The sequence below is a fragment of the Tinamus guttatus genome, unplaced genomic scaffold (genome assembly GCF_059628265.1).
Source record: "Tinamus guttatus ecotype Peru unplaced genomic scaffold, ASM5962826v1 Tinamus_guttatus_pri_ptg000079l, whole genome shotgun sequence".
NCBI lineage: Eukaryota > Metazoa > Chordata > Aves > Tinamiformes > Tinamidae > Tinamus > Tinamus guttatus.
This window is the reverse complement of record NW_028288613.1, coordinates 69,110-92,212: the sequence shown is the minus strand read 5'-3', so window position 1 is coordinate 92,212 and position 23,103 is coordinate 69,110. Positions and strand designations below refer to the sequence as shown.

Below are 23,103 nucleotides of genomic sequence, written 5' to 3'. Positions count from 1 at the left end.
ATTATAACAAAATGCAGATCATAGAATTTGGTACTTCACAGTATTATTGTTGTTAAAAGTGACCGTAAAACTGTAGACAAAAAATATTTATTTGGAAATCAGCAATAAAGTATTCTCATCTGTGGTGCAAAAACTGATAATTACTACAAAATATTAAAATTCCTAAGGTACCCAGAACCAACAGAATTTACAGAGGCTCTAAGTGTTTTTATTAAACACAATTAAACAGATTAAGTTCCTTATGAAGATTTTCCTTATGAAAAAAAAAAAAACTAGACAAAAATTTCATTATTTATTTGTCCTAACAATACTGAATGGTACTGACAGTACTGAATTTTAAGTTCAAAGAATACATCTTAATTTCTGTGAATAACCCCGAATTTGTATATATCAGAAATTTGTTTTAGCCAACTTACAATCATTTGACTTTCGCTCATGGGCAAAGACACCGTAACAGAATTACATGGAGTAATTCTTGGCCATGATTCTTACTGGGACTTTACATTATAGAATCTAGTATTTCTGCTTTCATTTTCATTTGAAATTTGACATAATGCCAATCGATTCAAAGGCAGTGAGGATACTTAATTCTCTGGATACTGCTCCTTAAAAAAGCTGTCTCATGCAACGAAATCTTAACTGCATTCTGCATATAAACGGGCAAAACCATAAATACCTGAGCTACGTTTGCAGATGAAAGCTGTGGCAAATTAAAACTTCACTTTTTTTTTTTTTTTTTTTTTCAAAAATGAGCCTGGAATGCAAATGGAAAAAAATGTCTATCCCAATCTTTAATCTTCAGAGTATGAACTGGTGTAACCACCACACCAGAGTCATAGGGCTTGTCAGGACAACAAAACAATGTTGATTTACTGAATGCAAATGGATGTTGGTGCCACCAAAAAACATATCTACCAAATAACTGTTGTCTATAAGACTTTAAAACTCAGGTACTGAGTTTATTCTTTAAGATTACCTGTTCAATCATCATTACTGCCTGATCCTCTAGACGCTCAGGTGATGTATATAGCATAGTGCACAAACGAAGACGGTTGAAAGTCACTCTTAGATGTTCTTGATACTGTCCATTGCTATCTAGACGTATAGCCTTCTCTAAATGTTCTATGGCAGCCTCTATTCTATCTTCATCTTCTTCAATACGAGCAATTTCCATGTGAACTTGGCAACGTAACAAAATCAACATGCTAAGGAATAAGAATTTAAATGTCATAATGAGGCAAACCAAAATTCTTTAAGACATAAAAACTACCTGAAAGTGTGACTCTGATTAAAAGTAACTGCCACATACCAAAAGACAATCCCCTTTTAACTTGTCTCTTAATTTCACTGTCATGTCTTCTTAACGAATTAAGAGAATGTAACTGTATTCTTCTTCCATTAGCTCTGCACAAGAGAACACAGCTAAGGAGAAGTGCATCTTGTAAACTGACTGACTTTATGTATTATTAGCAGAACTCCTTCAGTATTGCACCTGTCACTCAGATGTTCCCATTTAGGCACGTTAATCAAGTATCAGATTTTGAAAATAATTTATCAATTTGCATGGTGCACTGCTTCACCTCACTATAGGTGTGCACACTCATTACAGGCTGCATCTTAGCCCACACATTGCTGACATCACTCTATGAAGTCAACGTGTTTTTGATGAGGGCTGTGTAATCTCCAGTCTCAAGGACACAGTGCTACCTACTCATGTTCTGCCCCTATTCGTGGCAGCAGTGGAGCACTTGTTACTTGAGTTGATTTCCAGAGAGAAATCAGGAATCAGATAAATGAAAGTGATGTTCCAAATGACAGAACACAGGAAAGTTCAAGGGCTCTGGGGTATTATAACAAACATCATGCACATCCACACTAGAGCTAACTTGACTGAGCAGCAAGTACTGCCCTTATGCTGCTGCCTAAGCTAGTTACAATTCCTCTGACAACCAAAGCAAAAATGAAGGGCTTTGATGAGGCAGGCAAATAACAGGGAAAAGTGACTGATAATCAAAGCCACAAACGTTGCCACTGCATTCCTTCTCTGTAAAATATAATAAATACTTCAATAACAGCACAGAAATACAAAAAAGTGATTTTATTTGGCCAGTATAGAGCTGCTTATTCAGGCTTCTGTTTCTGCTTTTTATAACTAAAAGATTATATTTTAAAAACACTGAAAATACAGTCCTCACTACTCCGTAAATATCTTTATGAGAAGCTACCTAGTGTTCTGCTCAAATGAGACACCATACCCATTATAATAGTAGCTCTACCACAAAAGTATGATCTTTGTTCTTAGGAATTAGCAGCCAAAGTATAAGTCCAAATTTAATGAAGAACCAGGTACTCAGGCTCACTAATTCCACTCAAAATGACAAAAAAAAAAAGAAATTATTTGTGTTCTTAAGATTAAATACAGTCTAATCTAGGGCATTATAAGAGGAAATACCTCAGAGGATGACGAATCTAAAACAATTATTAAATACAGTAGGTTTTTCAATTAAAAACAAGTATCACAGAAGTTAAAGAAAATGCTTTCTTGCAAGTAATATCTTTTTTGATATATAATACAGAAGTCCTGATATTTCCCAAAAATCAATTAATTGTACTTTACAGTATGACCAGAAAAAGTCATGCTAATACTAGGATCTAGACCATATTCCAGCCTATTTACTCATTCTGCAGCTTTGCATTTTTTTCACATAATTTTGATTACATACAGTATTTTTTGCTTTCTAACTATGATATTTGCTGTACGCCATTAAACAACGGGAAATTTTGCTTGAAAGAAACCTACCTTCACACGATGAATGCGGAAATGTATCCAATATGCATATATTACTAACTACCAGAAAATTTTTGGAAAATTACTATCATATAGCTTGTGCTTTAAAATGAGTTTGATACTATGTTTAAAGGGCTTAGCCCATCCAGGTCGATATTATCCTTCAGTCATTAGAGCTTTCAAAGTATATACATATATATTAAAAAAGTATAGCATAGAAAGTTACCTGTCAATCTGTTCTAGGACATTGGCAACTGAGTGCAGTGGCTTTCGCACACGTTGATGCAAACTGTGTTGCAGCAGCGGCAAGCACAGATTCCACTGGGTAGTACAGACAACCTGCATTACACTGGGATCTCCTAATCGAACTGCTTGTAGCAGGATTAATTCAAGTGTTTTAATTGATTTCAGCTGAGCCTACGCAAGGGAAAAATTAATTAACATAGACTGCATTTAATAAATATGACTTCTTACATGGTCCTTCAAACAATCTTAGGGTTGTTTTCAACAGAAGACCACCCCGCAGCGTGCAAATTCCTGAGCCTTCCCCAAACAGCTAGTGTAGTTCTATGTCATGCTTTGCTTGCTTACTTATTTTAAGTCTTACACACTGGTAATTAAGGATTTTTTTTTAGGTACTCCATGACACAACTATGTATTTCAGGCAGAAGACTGTCAGCTATTCCCTCTTTTTAATGATAAATAGGAATTGGTAATTGTGAATTATTTATGAATTTAGAGGTCTTTGACTTTCTTTTAGGTAATAAGCTACGAATATAGTGTAGCAAGTGAAAAAATAATATAAATAGATCTTGACATACTGTCAATTAAACTATTTTGCTATTAAATTTGAAAGCAAAATCCTTACTTGAGTTAGCAGATATTAATTATTACATTCTTCATAAAGGTCACACAATAAATAAACCAGAAACAGCTGCATATACCATGAAGGAACATTCAGAAATACTTAAATGTCCTACATTTTATCTAAGCATATTAGTACTCTTTCACAATCTGAAGAATGAATGAGAACATGAAAATACAAAATAGGAAAATATGAAAGGTGACCAGCTTTTCTGCATCCCAAAATAAGAACACCAATACAGAAGAGTAACTTCAGGCACTAACATGAAGTTACTAACACTATTCATTTCCATGTGGCATGTTCAGTTTCTGCTTCAGAAACTACAGGTATCTCTATTAGCTCTTATGAAGTGCTTGCTGAGGGCATCTATCCAAACTCATTCATAATATCAATTTGAGCTCTCAATTTTGATTCTCTGAATCATAACAAAATGATCTGACTAGAAGTCTAAGAAAATCCTCCCCCATGTGACAAAGCTTCAGGAACAACCTGTATTTCTATGAAATAAAAATTTGTATGATATTCCACATAATATGCATTAACACATCTTCTGTAAATAGAAAACATGAAAACAATAGAGTACTGCCTTTGCACACCTCACTCCTGCCAAATTGTTCCTTGTGAACTAATGTATTTATGACCCTCTTCATCAAACTGAACTCTTAAGGGAGGCTTACTTTTCCCACTATTCTTCTTGGCAGCCCAGTTAAAAGTATATAAAGTAATTTCTACAGCAAAATAGAATTAAAATACAAGTTCAATACAATTTCCTATGTTTAAAAAACTTGCATGTTTCTAAGTTAGTGTTAAAGAACATACCTCAACAACTCCTTTGGTATAAGTCATAATTTCAGTGCCGAGTTTCTGGACTTCATATTCATATTCCAAGCACTGTATTTCAATAAGTCTCCCTGGATTCTATGAAACATTAATATACAAAATGTTATTTTTAATGAATTAAAAGGAACAAGTGATTATACTAAAACATCATTTTACTTTCTTACTGAAAAATCTCACTGTATTAGCTTAACTGGAAAAGTGAAATACAGTTAGAATTTGCTGTTTAAAGATTAGTCACATTAATTAAGTCAATGTTGCAAAATATATTGTATTATATAAAATACTTTTTTTTTTAAGTTGTTCATATCTAGCCTTGCATTAAGAAATACAGTGTACAATTGACTTCTCCTATGATACTATAATTTGATCTCCATTCCAGCAGATTATTGCTTATTAAAGAGATACATAATTGGAATAAACCGGAAACAGCTGAGTCAGGGATCATCTTGACAGATCATGTAACTTCTAAGTAAAAAAGGTGGGATTTTTAACACTTCAGGAAAGCTCTACCTATTAAATCATACAAATTACAAGAATGTATTATCTCAGATACTTCACAATTAGTTTCCTATGGAGCAGTAAAGAAAGCCAGAGAATATCTCCATCAGTCTTTATGAACTGTTTTCCAATCATTCTGTGAGATCTTTGATATTTTACTATCTCTCTATGACTGGAAAACAGATGACAGATCTTGTAAAACTTAAATGAATGCAGTACTTCTAATATGATGAAAAGACAACAGTGTGTACATATATATAGACAGAATCTATGCTATAACTCAAAAATCTGATGGCATTTGGCAAAAGGCAAAGAACTGGAATGCTGAAACAGAAGCAAACCTCTCCTACTGCTGTCACAGAAGAGATACTTGCTATTGCTGACTATACAAATATGCAAACCAAATTCTTGCAAATTCTTCACCTAGAGGATTTAAAAATACATTCCATCCTAATACTATGGAATTGTGTAACCTTAGATTTGGCAGAATTTTTCAGAGAGAAGAAAAAAGAAAAGAAGAGAGATTGAGGAAGGCATCTGGAATGGGAAATCTCAGTGAGGATATGCAATGCCTATAAAAGTTACTGAAGTTTTAAGTTATTGAAAGTAGGAGCATTATTGTAAGAAGTTAGAGTGATGTATTTGACAGTATTTGCCACTTACAGTACATTTGCATGCATGAGCATTTTGGGCAAGTAAAAGCTCACTCATAGGGCTCACAATGTCTGAAAATCTTAGGTATTCTTTGAATACAATGGTGAATAGGTCTGCTTCTCAGCAAAGAAGGAACAGAAAAAAAAAAAAAAAGCTTAGATCCAGATGAAGCAAAGAAACAACCAAGTGAGGACCACTTATAGGGGAGACCACACAACTCCCATTTAGTAATCTTTATAATATAAATATGACAGAAGATTATAACACGTATGAAATATTAACATATAACAAATCAAATATCACTTGCTGGAAAAGAAAATATTACCACCAAAGCAAAGAAAGGAAATGTGCAGGAAGAAGTGCTATCAGAATAAATCCACAGAAAGGAAAGATCAAGGAGTTCAATTTGAGGCCCATCTCTGGATTACTCTTTTCAGCCAAGGATCAACTGTGGCAACTCTGACTTTTGAGAAACTTGGGGACTATTGTTCATGCTCTATCCACTAGCTCCCTAACAGTGGTCCAGACACATGATCTCTTTTCTCATCATCAAAATGAGGATTCACATGCCATTTCTCAAGGTTGATTTTGTATTGATAAAGATCAAAGTGAATGCACGTAACATGAACAGCTTTTAGAGCTTACGTCCCAGTGACTGACTACTATCTCAGTGGATGGACTTGTTAAATCTTCAAAAGCTACAAGTAATATTTAAATTCCCACTCACTAGCTAATTTCATTCAAAGCATTCCACAGAAGATAATGAAAAATATACAGATAGAAGCTCAGAATTAATATTTATTTGCAAAAATTTACTGATAATTATTCTGCTCTGCTTATACTCTACCCTGACCATCTTTTCTCAAGTTTACAAATAGATCAGTTTTGCAAGTAACCATTATTAATCAATTAGCATTAAACAAATGTACAACAGATACCAGAACCATCAGTACTATTATTAACTTATAATTATGATGGAACAATTAAACACTAGTTTTGATACTTACAGTAATGCCAGCTCTCTTCAAATCAAGTATACAATTATAAGCAAGCTCGATGCTGTTTGATTTCACAGAAAAACGAGCCAATTCCAGAACCAAAGGTATCCTTCAAAACAGAAAAACGTCACTTCAAATGAATCTAATGAACTTGATATTGCTCTTTGACAGAAAATTGCTATATGAAAATAACCTTATCAGTGCAATATATTTGGGACCCTTGAAGTCATCAGAATATCAGAGGGTATGTGATTTAATACTCACAGTGCTCACAATCAATAAAGCTTACAGTAAAACATTAAAGATGGCTAAATGACAAACAAATCTGTTTTGGGAAAATTAGTAGACTTTAATACAGTTTTGGAAAAACTGTTTCTGAAGAAGAAAAAAATAAAGAAAGAATGAAACACATTCAATAAAAAGAGAGTGAAACAGTCAACAAAAGTTAAATTGCTGTTAATTCTGCAAATGCAATATTGTCAACTGACACACATCTTAATACAGTAAGGTAATAATGCTCAACTGTTTAGTGAGTAAGAACATGCACCCCACGCACAGAAGGAGACTAGGTTTTAAACGCTAAGAATCTCAATTAACAACCAAATAAACATAGCATATTGTCTCCACTAGGAGAAGCAATAAGATACCTGGATACAGTCAGAGAAGATTGATCTTGCATAAAAATGTAATATTACTTTCATATGAAACAATTTTGATATAACTAGTAGAATAGAGAATGCAGTTTTTTTCCTGCATTTGAAAATTATGCTGAAGAATTGCAAAGGGCCCAAAGAGGCTAAAAAGAATCAAGGTCCAAACCAAAAGACACTATCCGATTAGAATCTAAGATTTTTATCTACAAATAAAGGTTAAAGAAAAAATTAACAGTTTGTGTACAAACAATTACGTGGAACAAGCTATTTAATCTGGGACTCTTTAGTTTTATAGGACCTTTACCATTTTATATATCACCTAAATGTTAAGGAAATACAAACTAGTTTAAAAAGTTCACTTTCTTCAAAGTCAACAGGAATTTTGTCAATTACTTCAACACAGAGAGAAGCAGGTTAAAATTCAGCTTTCAGGGGGCTGTGACAAATGAAACTCACTTTTTATTGAGATCAAATTCTGGAGATACCTCGTATCGTTTCATAAGCTCATATACAGAATTCAGATTTGTGGTGGTGTCACTTGGAAAGTCATTTGTGTGCCACTGCCTGCAAGATATTATTGATCATAATTTTTCACAAGACAATACTTTGTATTGCATTTTTTTGTATTTCAGATTTTTGACGCAAAATCATAATTTTACAATGGATGATTCTTAGAGCATTTAAGTGGAATATCTGCATTATTAAACAACAACAACAAAGAAAGTCAGCAATACCTGCTTAGAGTATTCTCAACAAGCCACTCAGCTATGGAGAGATATCAACCAAGAACACTCCAGAATAAGAATTAATATTTCATGTGGTACATTTTAATATAAAAACAAGGAAAATGATGTGCTGAACTCCTTTCTTCTAATATTGACATAAATTATTTCACTTTTACAAAAACAGAATGAGTGCTTTAGAAGGAGGAGGTGTCGAGACTCTGATAAAACAAAGGGAGTATTTTGTTATGAAGTCTAATTTTCATAATTACTTCATAGCTTTGAAGTTTATAATTTTTAAAAAGGATTACGTTACGTTTCACACTTGTGGCTCGTTCATTGTACTTTAGGTGTGATTTCCCCATGTCATCTTCACTCTCTTATGCACGGCGAGTACTGAAGTGCAGTTTCATGGACACAAAGTGTCAATCTTTATTTTAATCTAGAATCTCAGTACAATTTACACCCTATTACACATATTCCCAAACAACTATTTCACCTTTAAACTGAGGTTGTTTTCCATGCTGGACTATTCAAACGGTAATTCTAGGTTTCCCTTAGACAACAATCTTTGTAGTAGATTTTTCTACTGAAATAAGACACACCAGAATCCAACTCTACATTTGGTAGCAACAAGTACCAAAATTCAAGTAAAAGGAAAGATTTTAATACTTACAATTTTATCATTTGCATTTTATAAATAATAGATAAATAGATGGATTTTTTTATTTCCTTCTCTACCTGGGAAATATCCATTAGTTGGTGATATACCTAAAAAATAATAATTAGATTATTAATATAATAAATAAAACTACAAAGGAAAGACATAGCGGGTATAAAATAAAGCAAGTTTGTTGTTTTCATGGACTTTAGAACACTGAAACTGTTATGACAGCCTGCGCTGCTCTGCATATATCCCACAGAGAACATTACCAAGTAGAGCTATACTAGTTTGCACAAATTGAGGATCAGAAATATTAACAGAAATCTCAGTGAGGAACTAGCATGTGAGTTAAAGTTCTAACTAATGCACTTTTAATCACACTTTTGAATAGCACTCATTCTGGGATCATCTCATCCAGCTATATGAAATGTAGCTGCAACTATAAATTGAATGGAACAAAAATATATTTAATAATAGAAATACATATTCTATATATTTATATTTTCTAATATATATTTATAATATATTTTCATTTTATAGTAAAATATATAAAAACCAGTGGTTACATCTATTTAACTTTACAGTTACATATTAAACATATGCATGATAATCTTTTATTCTGACTTGCATTGACAGCCATAATAATCACCTTCCACAGCCTAACAAAGCAAGCAGTATGATTGCCCCTCTTCAGCCTGTCCTAATGGAGAAAAAGCCTGTAAGACTAGTCTAGTGAATTGTTTTGCTTTTTACTGCATCTAGACTGTGAGGGAGGCTGTGAATCCACATATCCCATATATCATTTAAAAATTATATTTAGATTATACTTAGATATGCCCATTCCCTGCATGATTTACCTTCCTTGTACTCTGTGTATTTTCTACGAAATACTTTTTTTTTCCCAACACATTGTTACTTAAGCTGTAATGGAACAGCAGGTTATTGTACAACTTGAGTATGCCACAACTCAAGAATTACTTTATATATATATATATATTTAAATATATATAATTATATACAGGATAGATCTCACTTCTGTAATCTTGCTGAGATACACAGCTCGGCTGCAACTTTAGAAGCACCTTATTTTTTGGTTCAAGGCCATTGTTAGGTAGCTCAGTTCAACAGTGCTTATAAAAACTACAAAACGCATTCTGACTTAGCTCAAATGTTATTGATTCATTATTATTGCACCTCTGGAGGTTTTCTTGATTCAAATGTTAGAAAACACATTTTTGAAATACACTCTTGTGAAATAATTGGAAATGTAGAGAAACAGAGCAACAGATAGGGAAGCAGGGAAAGAAAAGCAACATGACTGCACATAATTCCCAAATCTTATCTAACATTATGGGTTCTCCTATTTCTGCTCATCATGTTCATCCTCACCCTCTTATTTGACAAATTAAGGGCATGCAAGAGATGTGAACTAACATGCCCTGCTTTGATTTTCAGAATACTTTAGAGGGGTAAAGTAGGGCCATTTGAGCGTTTTTCCACATGAGAAAATATAGCAACTAAATAAAGCCTGGCATTTGTATTTCCAATGGCATGAGGCATATAAATTACATCTGTGACACCTACCATGTTAACTATATCCAAACAGAATTATTTTTAGGATATCAGTAGTCATCCCTATAATAATATGTTGTAGTAAAATAAATTACATGGAACACCCTCACACTGCAGTTGGGAGCTCTTTAGCTTACAGTATCAAAAATATAAAAGCTCTACAAACATAAACATATCACTTTACTACTTGGTAGTTACAGCATTTGAATACGAGAATGGAAATATATAATAATTAGAATAATCTAAAATGCAACAAATCTCCTGGCTTTAGGATATTTTAATTATATTTTATAGCACTACCATTAGAGAAAATATTTGCGAGTATTTATCTGGAGCATTTTCTTTAATAAAGACTGCCGCAGTAGATGAAAATTCTTCAGCCTCTTTCATTTTCGAAGCATCGAGAAAGCACTCAAGTAAATTTCTGTAGATGAAATAAAATATTTGTACTGAGTATTTACTGCTTTCATATTACCTAAACCAAAGCCTTATTCATATTTTATAAAGAGATTCAATATATTCAAGATTCAAATTACCAATGATTTTCTGTTCAACATTTTTTCTACCAGAGCTTTTCTTGCATTTTTTTTTGAGGTTGTAGATAGTGAGGTTGTGGAGGTCTGTGATTTCTTTCACTGAACTTAGATACAGCAAATGCAACAAATCTGTTCGCATTCTGATCAGGTTTGCTTAGTGACCACAGACCCATCAATACCTCAACCTACATGTGCTCCTCAACCCAGAACCACCTGTTCTTACTAGCAAGTAGTTCAGACTATTTTAGCAGATAGGTCTTGTTCTTACAATGTGTATCTCAATCAAATATGTATGGCAATCAAGGAAGAGTAGATAATTTAAAATCTGTTCTTTAAATTAATATTTGAAAAGTTTTATATACAGAAATGAGTAAAATCTTACCAAAAATAAGTAAAATGAAAATTGTCAGAAAGTCACAGAATTCTTCTTACTGAAGAGCCGCAATAGATATTGAGTGTATTAAGCTAGCATATGTTATTATACATCTTATCATTGATCTGGATTTCCATAGCATAACTTTACTTTAAGCTCAATCAAAGAATTCATCACTTAATTAATTTATATTTATTAAAATTAGTTCATAAAATAAACTGGACACAAACATGACAAACAAGTCAGCATCAAAAAAAAAGAAAAAAAATCAGTAACAGACTTAAAGATACATAAGCCAATCTAAAATAGAAAGGCACACGGCCCTCAATAGCTATCAGCTATACAGTGTGATGACAGGAGAACAACCAAAGCCCTTTCATTGGAAATATACATATATATGTGCTTTGATATAACCCGAACCACCAACATGTAGGAATAAGGAATAGGAGGAAAGGTTGGCCAGGGATGAAAATAATAATGTTGATTGCTTGATGGATAAAAGGATTTTCTGAGGCCAACCTTTAGAAGTTAACAAGGAACATTTGGTGAGATATAAGCAGCATCTGGGAAGGTGGTGGTACAGGTAGGGAGGTGAAGATATAAGGATCACCTGGGAAGACTGCTAGAAAGGAGGAAGAGAAACCCTGGATGGAGAAGAGGTGGTGGGGCCTCTAGGTTGTTGCCTGCTCTTCTCTCTGTTTTCCCACTGCAACATAAGGAGTTGCATCAACCCTCGCTCTTGTCCAGGATCTCACACTTCTTAGGACAATAGTTTTCAAACCTATTTGCTAAAACTCTCCATTCTTTCCAAAGATAACATCTTAACGCACATTTTTTATTTTTAGCAGAAGTGACCAACAGATAAAAATATTCAAGTTCTACTACATATTTTTCAACCCACTGATGCTCTCTGAAACATTAAGTATGTGGGTGCCTTTGTACGGACACCGTTCCATGCACAAAGGGAAGCCAGACTGAATATCCATAACTCAAATAAAAAGGATATTTGGAATACAGTGCTGTGTGATATATTAATGTGCTATTCTCATTATTGAAAAAAGTTAAATGTAATATATCAAAAAAGTATTAATTTCTACAGTCACTTTAGATACAGCAGATATAATACAGGGTAATAAAAACATGTCTATTAAACTGTGTATTTGTACCTGTCTTTTGAAACACTGTTTAATTAGATTTCCTTTTCCATTTCCTTCTACAAGCAATAAGGACTTTTTAGTCATGCTTAATAAAAAAAACCTTGATGGGGGAAACTAACTACAGTATATCTCCTTCAATGCTTCATTTTCTTATAAAATATCAATTGCTAAAGGTGATGACTAGACTTAATTATATAATGCAGTGTAAATTATATTGCATTTGCTTCTGAACAGAAAAGGTGTGCAGAAATCCTAGATATTTCTTATGCATGACATGAAATTGGCTGACAAAACTATGACATAGATGGAAACATGGAAGTAAGGCATTTTTATTAGAATCTAGGTTACTGATCTTCCCCCAGTACCATATGAATAAGGATTATTAGACTTCTAAATTCCAGGGTTTTTTGCATAATACTAAAAATGCATTTTCTGAATCCATCCTTATTTGGAAGTTTAAATCTTGAATAACAAAAGTCAGTTGGTTAAAATCTTACTAGCCTTGTTTATGCAAGTTACTACTTCTCATAATTTCTGGACTGTTATTTTTAATAGGACTAGTTAAAAGAAGACCTATTTCATTTCAAGTCAGGCCAAGTTGGTTATTCAAACCAGTAGAGATAGCCTTTAATTTAATATTGAAAAAAATATATTCTTCAGATGGGACCAGAATGGCCCTGCTATTAATATTTTAATCTCAGAGTAAATATTAAAATGTAACATCTTTTATACTATGTGCACACTTGGACATCCTAAAAATTATAAATGATTCTGTAATAAATATACTTAAATTCTAGCACTGAAAAATGTTATTGAAAACTACCTCTGGTGGCAACCACATACACAAAGGACTGCAGAATACCCACGGAAAACAAAAAACAAAAACAACTAGACTTGCATCATGAGTTCTGCTATCCACTCCTTGTCTTGCTCTTCAGTTTGGTTTAGTGCTATAACAATCTGTGATAGGCTGGGAATAAGGCAATAGCTGAATCCAGGCTTAAGATATGGTCTCACAGCTTCCCAGTAAAGGACTGAGGCATTATATATCAAAAAATAATATCTGAAAAAACAACAGTTTAGGATTTAATGAGTTTTGATAAACATGAGATTATAAAAAAAAATAAAACAAATATTTTAAGACACTTATAGATAACAACTAGCCTTCACTCAGAACTGAGGGTATACATACTAAAATAAACAACAATAAGACAATTCTTAAGACTACACTTTATGCAGTAATTAACTGTATAAACTGGATTAACTGTATATTAAGTAATATACAAAAAGCTAATACAGTACTCTGCTTCTCTAGAGCATAAATAGAAAATGAGAAGAAGAACTGAAACACAGATGTCTTCCAGGCTTAAGCATAAGTTTGTTCAATCCCTTAAGCACTATTCCAGTACTCTTACACTGTTGCAGCATAGGAGTTACAGAGGTGCAGCAACAAAATGGAAGGAGAATCCACAAATCACCTTCCCCCAAAAAACTACTCAGTTAAAATATGAGATAACCAACTATGAAAACTTAACTTAGTAACATTTCCTTAGATTTAAAGGGTAAATCCAATCAATAAGGCTTACCTTGGATCATGCATCGCAAAGTCTATTGCTTTCAGAAAGAACATCACAAATTTTTCAAACTCTTCCTAAAGAAGAACAAAAATTGTTCAGGCATTTTTTATATCACTTCATAAATCACCACTATATTATCTTCATATTCCAACATGTTCATATCTCATTTTATTTTCAAACCATTCTCTAACAAAACTTGTGGGCATAATCAGAACTCATGCCTACTAGTATGCTTGCCTGATTTCAATATTTAAGAGTCTAATTTCTCCTGGAATTTAGTTTTTGGGACTGAAATTGTCCAACAACACAACACCAAATAAATATTTTTCTTTTTTAGGTCTTCAGCAAAGAAAGTTTAAATACTTCTAAAAGCAAAGTACTGGTTTGTCATGCTAAAAAAAAACTTCAGGTATTATTTTCTCTGTAAATGTTCCAACGTCCCTTGCTCACTGGAACTTGGCAAGAGAATGGTGTGTCAGGCATTATCCTTTTGGCATTTCCCAGAAGAAAAAAGGCACTCAGATTTGGTGAGTTGTAAGCCTTTTACAATTCTCAATGACTTCGTGGGTTCTAGCTATCAGATTCCTTGACATTTCTGTGAACAGCAAGCAGGCTCCTGGTTGGACTGACTCAGCCTCTTCCTATAACTGGAAAAGGCTATTTAGAATCTCTTTCTACTAAGATATGAGGTCTTCTCCTCTATGGTTTCTTGCTCAGCCAGCCAGTCAGCACCAAGAGAAGGACTTGGCTTTATGAAGGCAATCAGGTGGGACAGGGGAAAAGTGAAGAAAAAAGAAATTAAGATCTTAAGGTGTTGGATAATAGGAATGATTACTTGCAAAATGATATTAAGAGCAGAAAAGATGATAGGAAAGAGCAGAGGCATTAAAGAAGACTGTAACTGACTGAGAGAGATCATGGTTGAGAACAGAAGCCCATTTAGTGTGATCTCAAGTCAAAGATTTTGTATTTGTTTTTCTGAAAAAAATATTGACATAAAAAGTTGACTTTGAAACAATCAGCCTTCTGAAAAATTTTCCATGCATTTTTCTAATGTATCTGCAATATAGTCCTATTCAGCTTATAGTTTTGCATACTACCAAAATAGCCATTAACATACTTCGACTTTTCCTACTCTGGTATTTTCAAATGGCTGAAATCAATACATATATATCCACAAATAAATATATATTCTAAATTGACTTCAATATAATGTAACTTTCATAATTTCTCACCAAATTATCGGTAGAGAGTGGAGTGTGCAACTGGCCTTGGCACAAGTATGCTCTGCCAATAAATTGGTTTACAGGAAATCTTGCTTTAAAATACATCTGTAGACAGTCATGGCTCATTTCCAAACACCCCAGCTAAGACCAAAAAAAAAATCATTTGAAAAGTATTAAAATGCAACAAACAATTAAGCAGGAACTATAAGTTCTTAAAAATGCATGCCTGCTCAAACAGTGTAACATATATCAGTATACTCATATACAGACAGTTTAGCATAAAGCGGCACACCAGATCTTGTACAAAACTATTCTGATCTATTAAGTATTAATCTAAAGTCAGACTTTCTTCATTCCAAACATACAGTGAAATGGCTTTTTTTATTTAACTCTTGAGTTATTCATAGAGTATAGAGAAAGCTTTTCCTTTTAAAAGACATTAAGAGAATTGTTTATATACAGGTAAAGCTCTTAGCAGATTTCTTTTTTTATGAAGGATGGCGATTAGCCTGCAAGATTTTGTGCAGATGACAGTTCAACATCTCAATTTCCAGGCAGAAGATAGAATCTGAGTGACTTGCAGCTAGTTCTGTTATTAGCTGAAGCTATTGAAGCTCAGTCTGCTTGAACTCCAATGCCTTGCACCCATGGCCCGAAGATTAATAAATATTTCAAAATTAGAAATGTCTATTGCATTTTATAGAAATAAGCCAATCACCAACACTCTTGCATAATTAGAATGCTAGCTTGTCTTCCTATTACTCAGTAGGGACCATCCATTAAAGAAAATCTGCCAATCATAACTAAATTGCTTAGGATACAAGGCACAGCAAACTATTCAACGTTGCAATAGTAGGCCATGGTTATTTTGCACTAACTAAAAACTTCACTGAGTGATCCTAAAGAAGTGATGACTTTGGGAAGACCTTGAGATTTTACCGAAAATGCATGTTTAAACAATTTCTCTGCAAGGGCATAAAGCAAATATTTTTCCCAGGTCATTCTCACAATATCCCTAAGTAATGACTTATACCAGTACAGTTACACTCTCAGTCACACAAACTCCCTAAATTACACGGGGAGGCTACCCGAAGAGCTTGTTCGGCGCACAGAACATAGAGGTCAGTGCTGAAATTCTCCAACGAGTCAAGCGCAGACTTCCCGGGACTGGCTGATTTGATCAACTCATAAGCAGTCCTCAAAGCTTCAACATCTGAAACAGAAAGACTACAGAATGTAGCAAATTATTTGTTTCAAGGCAGACTGAAAGATGTTTGATTGCAATATTTTCAAACAGCTATATGGCACACTCTGCCTTTTAAGAAAAGAAATGGAATGTTATGGAAAAAAGAGCTAAGCAAGCGTTATTCAAAGTTAATCTTATTTCTAAGATGAAGCATTAATGAGCATCTTGACAGTTTTAAATCACTAATGTGGGCAAACAAACACATCCTACACGCCGTCACCTCGCTGAGCCTCCGCTGCGAACAGGCGCTCCCCGATGGCCACGTCCATCCCCTCTCAGCGCGGCGCGGCGCGGCCCTGGAGAGGGCTGCAGCGGGCACACGGGGGCTGCGGCGCGCCCGCACCGGCGGCCCGGAGCGCCGGGCCCGGCCCGAGTGCCCGTTGCCCCGCTGGCCCGCGTCGCCTCCGCGTCTCCTGGCAACGCGGCCCAAGAGGCGCCTGCGCGGCCTCGGCGCGGCCTCGCCCATACTGCAAGAAGCGGCCTCCGGCTGCCACGGGCCGCAGCGACACGGATGGGCGGAGCACGGCTGAAAATGCCACGAGCAGCAATACTGAAAACAGAACACCACGTAAAAGGTTTTCTGAAATAAGGCACCTGTGGCTCTGGAGTAAACCACAGCGAAGCACCCATCTATTGGTCCTACGGTCCTATCTGCCATCAGGCGTGTATGACTGCCTTTGGAGACCTTCAGGGTTTTGTCATCTCTGCACACTTCTCACAGTATGTCACCCAAGCGTGTCTCTATCATAAAAATCCTATGGAAAACAACAGTCAAGGAACAAGATACAGCACTCAAACAAGCAAAACCCCCACACCTAGAGGTTTCCTGACCTCATCAAGCTATACAAAATGAAGTGTTTTGGCCATCATGATTTCCACATAATCACCAGGTCATAGCACCTTCCGTGTGGAAAACACCACAGGCACAAAGACAGGACAAACACTTGCATATATAGATCCAGCTTCCAAGCCCAAGTCCCTCATAGTGGGAACTAAAGCAAACCTGGGCAGCAGCAGGACACAGCGCTGGAAGAGAGGACACTGCTCCAAAATGCACCATCGCTGATGAGGCACTGAGGAAGGGTCTCACTGTCACCTTAATTTAAAGAAAGATGGAGAGGCCACAAGGGTGAAAAATGATAAAAACAGAAAGTATAGCAAGACCCACCTAACATTTAAGGCAAGAGGCTCAGCTACTAAATAAATCAGATATTCTGTCTGTGCTGTAACAGTAAAAGATGCTTCACTTCACAAAGCATTGGAAACACTACAAATACAGGCACTATATCTGTAGGACCTGCAAAGAGCTTGACTGCAGGCTCCTGCTTCTTCTCTACCCATTCTCCTAGCTCCTAACTCCTGTCCACAGAGCCTGCCAAATTAATAAATCATCTTGTTCGTATGTGTGTTGATAAATAAATAAAACAAGTGCTTCTGACCTGCAGGTAATCGCCAGAATGTACACTGTAGCATGAGCATCTCAGAGAATTTATTCATCCTCATGAAGTATCTGTGACAGGAGATTGAATTATCCCCCAAATTAAAAACTACTTATTCCTACATAATGCAAACTGTAGCTAGCACATGGTCACATGGGTTGTGACATAATTGTGAATATAAAAATCTCTTAAATCTGTAATAGATGCTCACAAAAATAAAGGAACAACTATGTTAGGATTCCAGGTTTTAAATAGAAGAAACAGAGCTGAAAACAAGTTTATCAGAGAAAGATTATTCTAAGAAGCATGCACATTTTCCTAAAACATCAACAAGAAGCACACCACTTTCTAGATATAATCATCCTGGTTTCCTTTTCACCTGATTCCCATGATTCCCATGGTTCCCATGATTACTCAGGAACACAGGCCAAGACAATCTTGTGTCAAAAAACCTTCATAAAGAATAATGGGAGGTGGTTTTCTCCCCAGATAAGACTTCTGCAAAAAAAAGCAGGGGAGTTAAATATTTTCTTCTTGTTAAGGCTAAAAATTCAAAATAATAAATTAGTAGCAAACTTGGAGGTCTGCTTTCAAGTTAGTTCTATGAAATACAGGTGTACAAACTGTACAGATTTGCAGTTGCAGGTTGCAGAAAATAAATATGTAATCTAACATGGCTCAAGAGATCTAAATTATAAACACAATTTAAGAAAGGACAATCTCAGAGTAAATGAAAAATCAAAGATCTTTAGTAAACAAATAGATCAAATCATCTTCCATAAAATCATCTTTCATAAATCTACACATACTCAGCAGGAAGGATGAGTAGTCTTTGTATCTAGTCAGGACAGTTTGTCTTATTTAACATGTCCTATATGAAAAGGCTAGTCAACTGAGACCTAATACATTTCCAAATTAGAGAATACACATTCACTTTGGTTTATTTTACTTATGAGAGTGCACATCTAGCAAAAGGTTTAGGTTTATGCACAGTGAAAAAAATTATATTGACTTTGTATCAAATAAAGACATCCTACTGAAAAAATCATGCATAACAGTGCTCACAGCCTTCTAGAGCACAAGGTAACTGGTGTGCTTTGCAAGCGTTCACACATCCAGGCTTTTTCAAAGAGGGGAGATTTTTTCATGAATACCTGATTTAAAAAGGGACATATGCCCTAACTACCTGACCAGTCACTAACTTAAAATAATTAAAAATAACAAGTTAAAACCAGCTACTTGAATTTACTTGGAAATAAGCTGAAAGGGAATTAAAGAACAGTGAAAAATAAATCAATACAGGGCTGGAGGATGATCACATTAACCTTAAGGTTTTTTTTTTTTTTTCTTAACGCATGCCAACATAGAGTAACCTTGGCACTCATACTCTGTTAAGTCCGGTTCCCAACCCAAAGCTGGAGGTGAGGGTGTTTATCCTGTAGCTGCTGTGACACCAAGCCGGCTGCCTCACGCGCGCCGCAGCTGGACACAGCGAGATGAGTCGACCCGCCTCGGCCCGCCTCCTTAGGCAGAGCGGAGGCAGCCGCGCATGCGCCGCGCCGCGCCTCGCTGTCCGGCGCGGGCCGAGGGGCGGAGGTCTCGTCCCTTAGAGACTCGGTGACGCCATGGGTGACGCCAAGAGCGCGGCTCAGGGGCTGCTCGTGGTCGTGCTCGTGGCGCGCGTGGTCGCCGGCACCGCCCCCGCGCTCGGCGCCGCTGCGCGCTCCCGGCGTGGGCACCCGCCGCGCGGCGCCTGCGGTCTGCGCGACCCTGGGGCCGCCATCGCCTCGTCCAGCCTCGCCGGCGGCAGCAGGTGCCGGGGAGGGGGGGCGGCGGGCGCGGGGCGGCCGCGCGGGTTTAGCGGCGGCTGATGAGGCCCCTCGGAGCTCGCATAGCTGCTCAGAAAGGCGTCCGAGCGGGCAGCATTGTGAAGTCCTGGTGAAACGGGGCTTGGTCTGTGCTGAGGTTTTGGGGAGGGAAATTGGAAGCCCTCCTTTGAAAACAAAGCTTTAATGTATAGCTGAAGACCTTAAAGCAAGGGTAGCCCAAGAAATGCTGTCAGGGAGCAAAACAGTTTCAGCTGAGGATAAAACTCTCAGATCTCTCCTTGTGGATCACTGGCACTGTGGGAAGGACCAAGGGGAGCTCTAATATGTGGGCTCTGAGTGTGCTTTCTATTTTGCTTCCAGGAAATTAGGAGTGATTTTTAAATATGCAAACAGATAGTTCTTAAAAAGTTACTCCAGTGGCTCCCTGTAACTGATAATCAAGGCAATTGTACACTGTACTGTAATTTTTTGTGGGCCTATGGTAGCATGAAACCAAATGCTTGTGGTAATATGAAATTCTGCAAGAACAGCCTCATTAACAGTCTGCTTGGCCTGGGGGGGTGCAGGTCTGCTGGACAAGTGTGTGTGGAAAAGTCCATCCTATTCAGAGCTAATACACCATATGCTACCACCATCATTACAGCTCCTGGCGGACAAGAGCTGTTGTTCTGCGTGCATCCCAGTGACTGTAAGTGACCTTGCTCTCTATGTGGTGAGCTTGCGGAGTGCCTCTGCTCAGGGAATCTCCTTTCACAGTTTATGTCATACTTGTTACTAGCTATCTCAGCTGCTATAGTTCCTGAGAGACCATAGTGAATCAGGATATTGCCACCAAAGACAGACAAAAAATTATCTTTGCACTCAAGTTCTCTCTGGCTAGACAAAAAGCCTATTTCATCAGCTGCTTCTGTATCGGAGATATCTTACATATCTTATTACATATAGAGTAGCAACCCACTCTTTGTCGTTCATTGGGACTCATTAGAGTCTCTTGCTTAAACACATACCGTTTTCTGCATTTTTGTCTAGGAGTTTAGGCTCACAGTCCCATCTACTCCTGAGCTGTATCAGGAAACCATAGAATAATTTAGGTTGGTTGATCAGCGGTCATCTGGCCCAACTCCTGCTCAAAGCAGGTGTAGTTTCCTATTATCTAGTACTGCACTCAGTTTTTCACAGCTGTTACCTGAGTATTTTGAATACAGGGAATAACAAAGAAATGAGGTGTGTAGTATAACAAGCAGAAGTGGTCAAATTTTACCTATTCCAGTTTTCAGTAGGTCTAAGAGAGAAGAGTTTTGATGAGGGCTACAGTGTCATCACTGACATTCCAGTATGTGTCTTATAAGTAGCTATTTTTTTTCCCTTTTCCATACTGCTCAGAGTATTATTAAAAATGAGAGTAGAAAGATTCTGGATCTGTTATCTCTCCCACCTCCCTGCCAAAAGGAGGGATTGTCTGTCCAGATCAATGACACCAGATTGTTTTGGCCATTTGGACATGTACTTTTTAAGTATTTGGGCCCTTACCTGTCACACGATTAGGCCTACGATTAGGCCTACTGAATAAGCCCTAAACATTTGATAGCACATGTGTTTTAGGTGTAGTACATCCAGGCACAACTAAGTTCAGTGCTCTCAGCCTTTCTCGTGGTTGTTGTCAGAAGAATGTCTTGGAAAGATTGTCTGGCATCAGCTAAAGGATGATAAGGTCTCCTGGTAGGAGCAGTTTGCTGTCCTGGTCATCCTCCAAGGAAGCATCCAAACAGAAAGGCTCCTTGTCAGATGACTGTGAGAGAAGCCTTTCTAACATGACTGGTGACATGAACTGCCATTGCTGGATACATAATCAACGTTGCCCCAGAGGACCTCCCAGAAGGTGGCAAGTGGGACCCTCTACTGAAACTAATGAATGACTGTTTTGCACCAGGAGGTGCTGGTTCGTTATGATGCCAATAAAAAGGTGCTCAATATCTGTAAAGTGCCACTTAAAATGCCATTTATTGGATTTAACACTATAAGGAAAAAGAGGATCTGTATAGATAATCTTACATCCCTTCAGATGCTGGAAACCCCAAGTTGTGCAGCCTTGAATGGGCCTCTGATCAGGATGCAGCACATCATGTAAATCTTGTCCATGGAAAGACAACACAGCTCTTTGGTCTTTTGAATGCTCATAGGGTTTTCTTAAAAGAAATCTGCTTTGTTCATGATTTCTGCTCTTGAGCAAAGGTCTAGATGACCTCTAGAGGTCCCTTCCAACCTTAACCATTCTGTGATTCTGTGATTGTGTTTTTAGATAAAGACAAAGACACGCAGGTGGTATAAAAGGTCATGTGTATCTGTTTACATCTAAGGATTGTACCCTTAAGTGTAAAATAAGAAAACTCTTCTACTCATCTGTTACTGTGTAACTTGTAGGGACTTAATACTCTTTAAGACTTTATCTTCGTAAAAGTTTTAGTTGACAGTTCGAGTAACGCTATGATAAGATCCAAGAAAGCTATTATTTCTGCTTACTCCTTTATGCAAGTACGTCCAAGGATTTGCTTTGCCTTCCTAACAGCAGAATTACACTGAGACTTAATTCATTTTAATTTCATCTTTTCTGCTTCTTTCTGTTGCTCTCTAGTGTCTGCATAAATCTGTTTAAAATCTACATAAATTCTTTATGGTACTGCTATAACTGAGGATGATGCTACTTGCTTCTGTTGTCAGTATGACTTGTAATCCTTGAATGCATATGTAAGATGTTACATTAGGATATATTAAAATATTTATTGTTCAAAGGAGTTCATCGGGATGAGTCTATATAGTTTGTCATTAATCATCTGGCATTTTGTGACTCTGTTTTAGTAGTAATAAGTTAATAGTTTTTAACATTAATAATAATATTAAGTAACCCTAGATCAGGAAACAATTCCTGTGAGATACCAGTAGAAAGCCTGTCTTTTTACAGAATCTGAGAATTGTTAGGGTTGGAAGGGACCTCTAGAGATCATCTAGTCCAACCTCCCTGCTCCAGCAGGGACACCCAGAGCACAGGGCACAGGGTGGCATCCAGGCGGGTTTGAAGATCTCCAGAGCAGGAGACTCCACAGCCTCTCTGGGCAGCCTGTGCCAGGGCTCTGGCACCCTCACAGGAAAGAAGTTTTTCCTCATATGGAGGTGGAACTGCCTGGGTTTCAACTTACACCCATTACCCCTTGTCCTGTCACCAGTCACCACCGAGAAGAGCCTGGCCCCATCCTCCCTACATTGACCCCTCAGGTACTTGAACATGTTAATCTAATCTCCTCTCAGCCTTCTTTTCTCCAGACTAAACAGGCCCAGCTCACTCAGTCTTTCCTCAAATGACAAATGCTCCAGTCCCTTAATCATCTTTGTGACTCTACGCTGGACCCTCTCTAAAAGCTCCATTGTAAAAGCTCCAAAGCTTCTTGTACTGGGAAACCCAGAACTGCAG

The 23,103-nt window shown here is 36.8% G+C and overlaps 1 protein-coding gene across 1 annotated transcript in view; it reads right to left on the bottom strand.

Annotated features, from left to right (window-relative positions):
* CFAP46 (cilia and flagella associated protein 46) overlaps nt 1-16,638 on the bottom strand; it is a 71,273-nt gene extending 54,635 nt beyond the window's left edge. The window contains exons 1-12 of the mRNA XM_088520008.1: nt 16,590-16,638; nt 16,212-16,360; nt 15,133-15,264; nt 13,907-13,971; nt 13,219-13,383; nt 10,555-10,678; nt 8,695-8,789; nt 7,753-7,860; nt 6,653-6,752; nt 4,473-4,571; nt 3,015-3,205; nt 977-1,205 (exon numbers count right to left, since the gene is read on the bottom strand). Of these exons, the coding sequence (XP_088376134.1) occupies nt 977-1,205; nt 3,015-3,205; nt 4,473-4,571; nt 6,653-6,752; nt 7,753-7,860; nt 8,695-8,789; nt 10,555-10,678; nt 13,219-13,383; nt 13,907-13,971; nt 15,133-15,264; nt 16,212-16,360; nt 16,590-16,638 (1,506 nt within the window). The remainder of the gene's footprint in view (nt 1-976; nt 1,206-3,014; nt 3,206-4,472; nt 4,572-6,652; nt 6,753-7,752; nt 7,861-8,694; nt 8,790-10,554; nt 10,679-13,218; nt 13,384-13,906; nt 13,972-15,132; nt 15,265-16,211; nt 16,361-16,589) is intronic.
* Between the last annotated feature and the right edge of the window lie 6,465 nt (nt 16,639-23,103).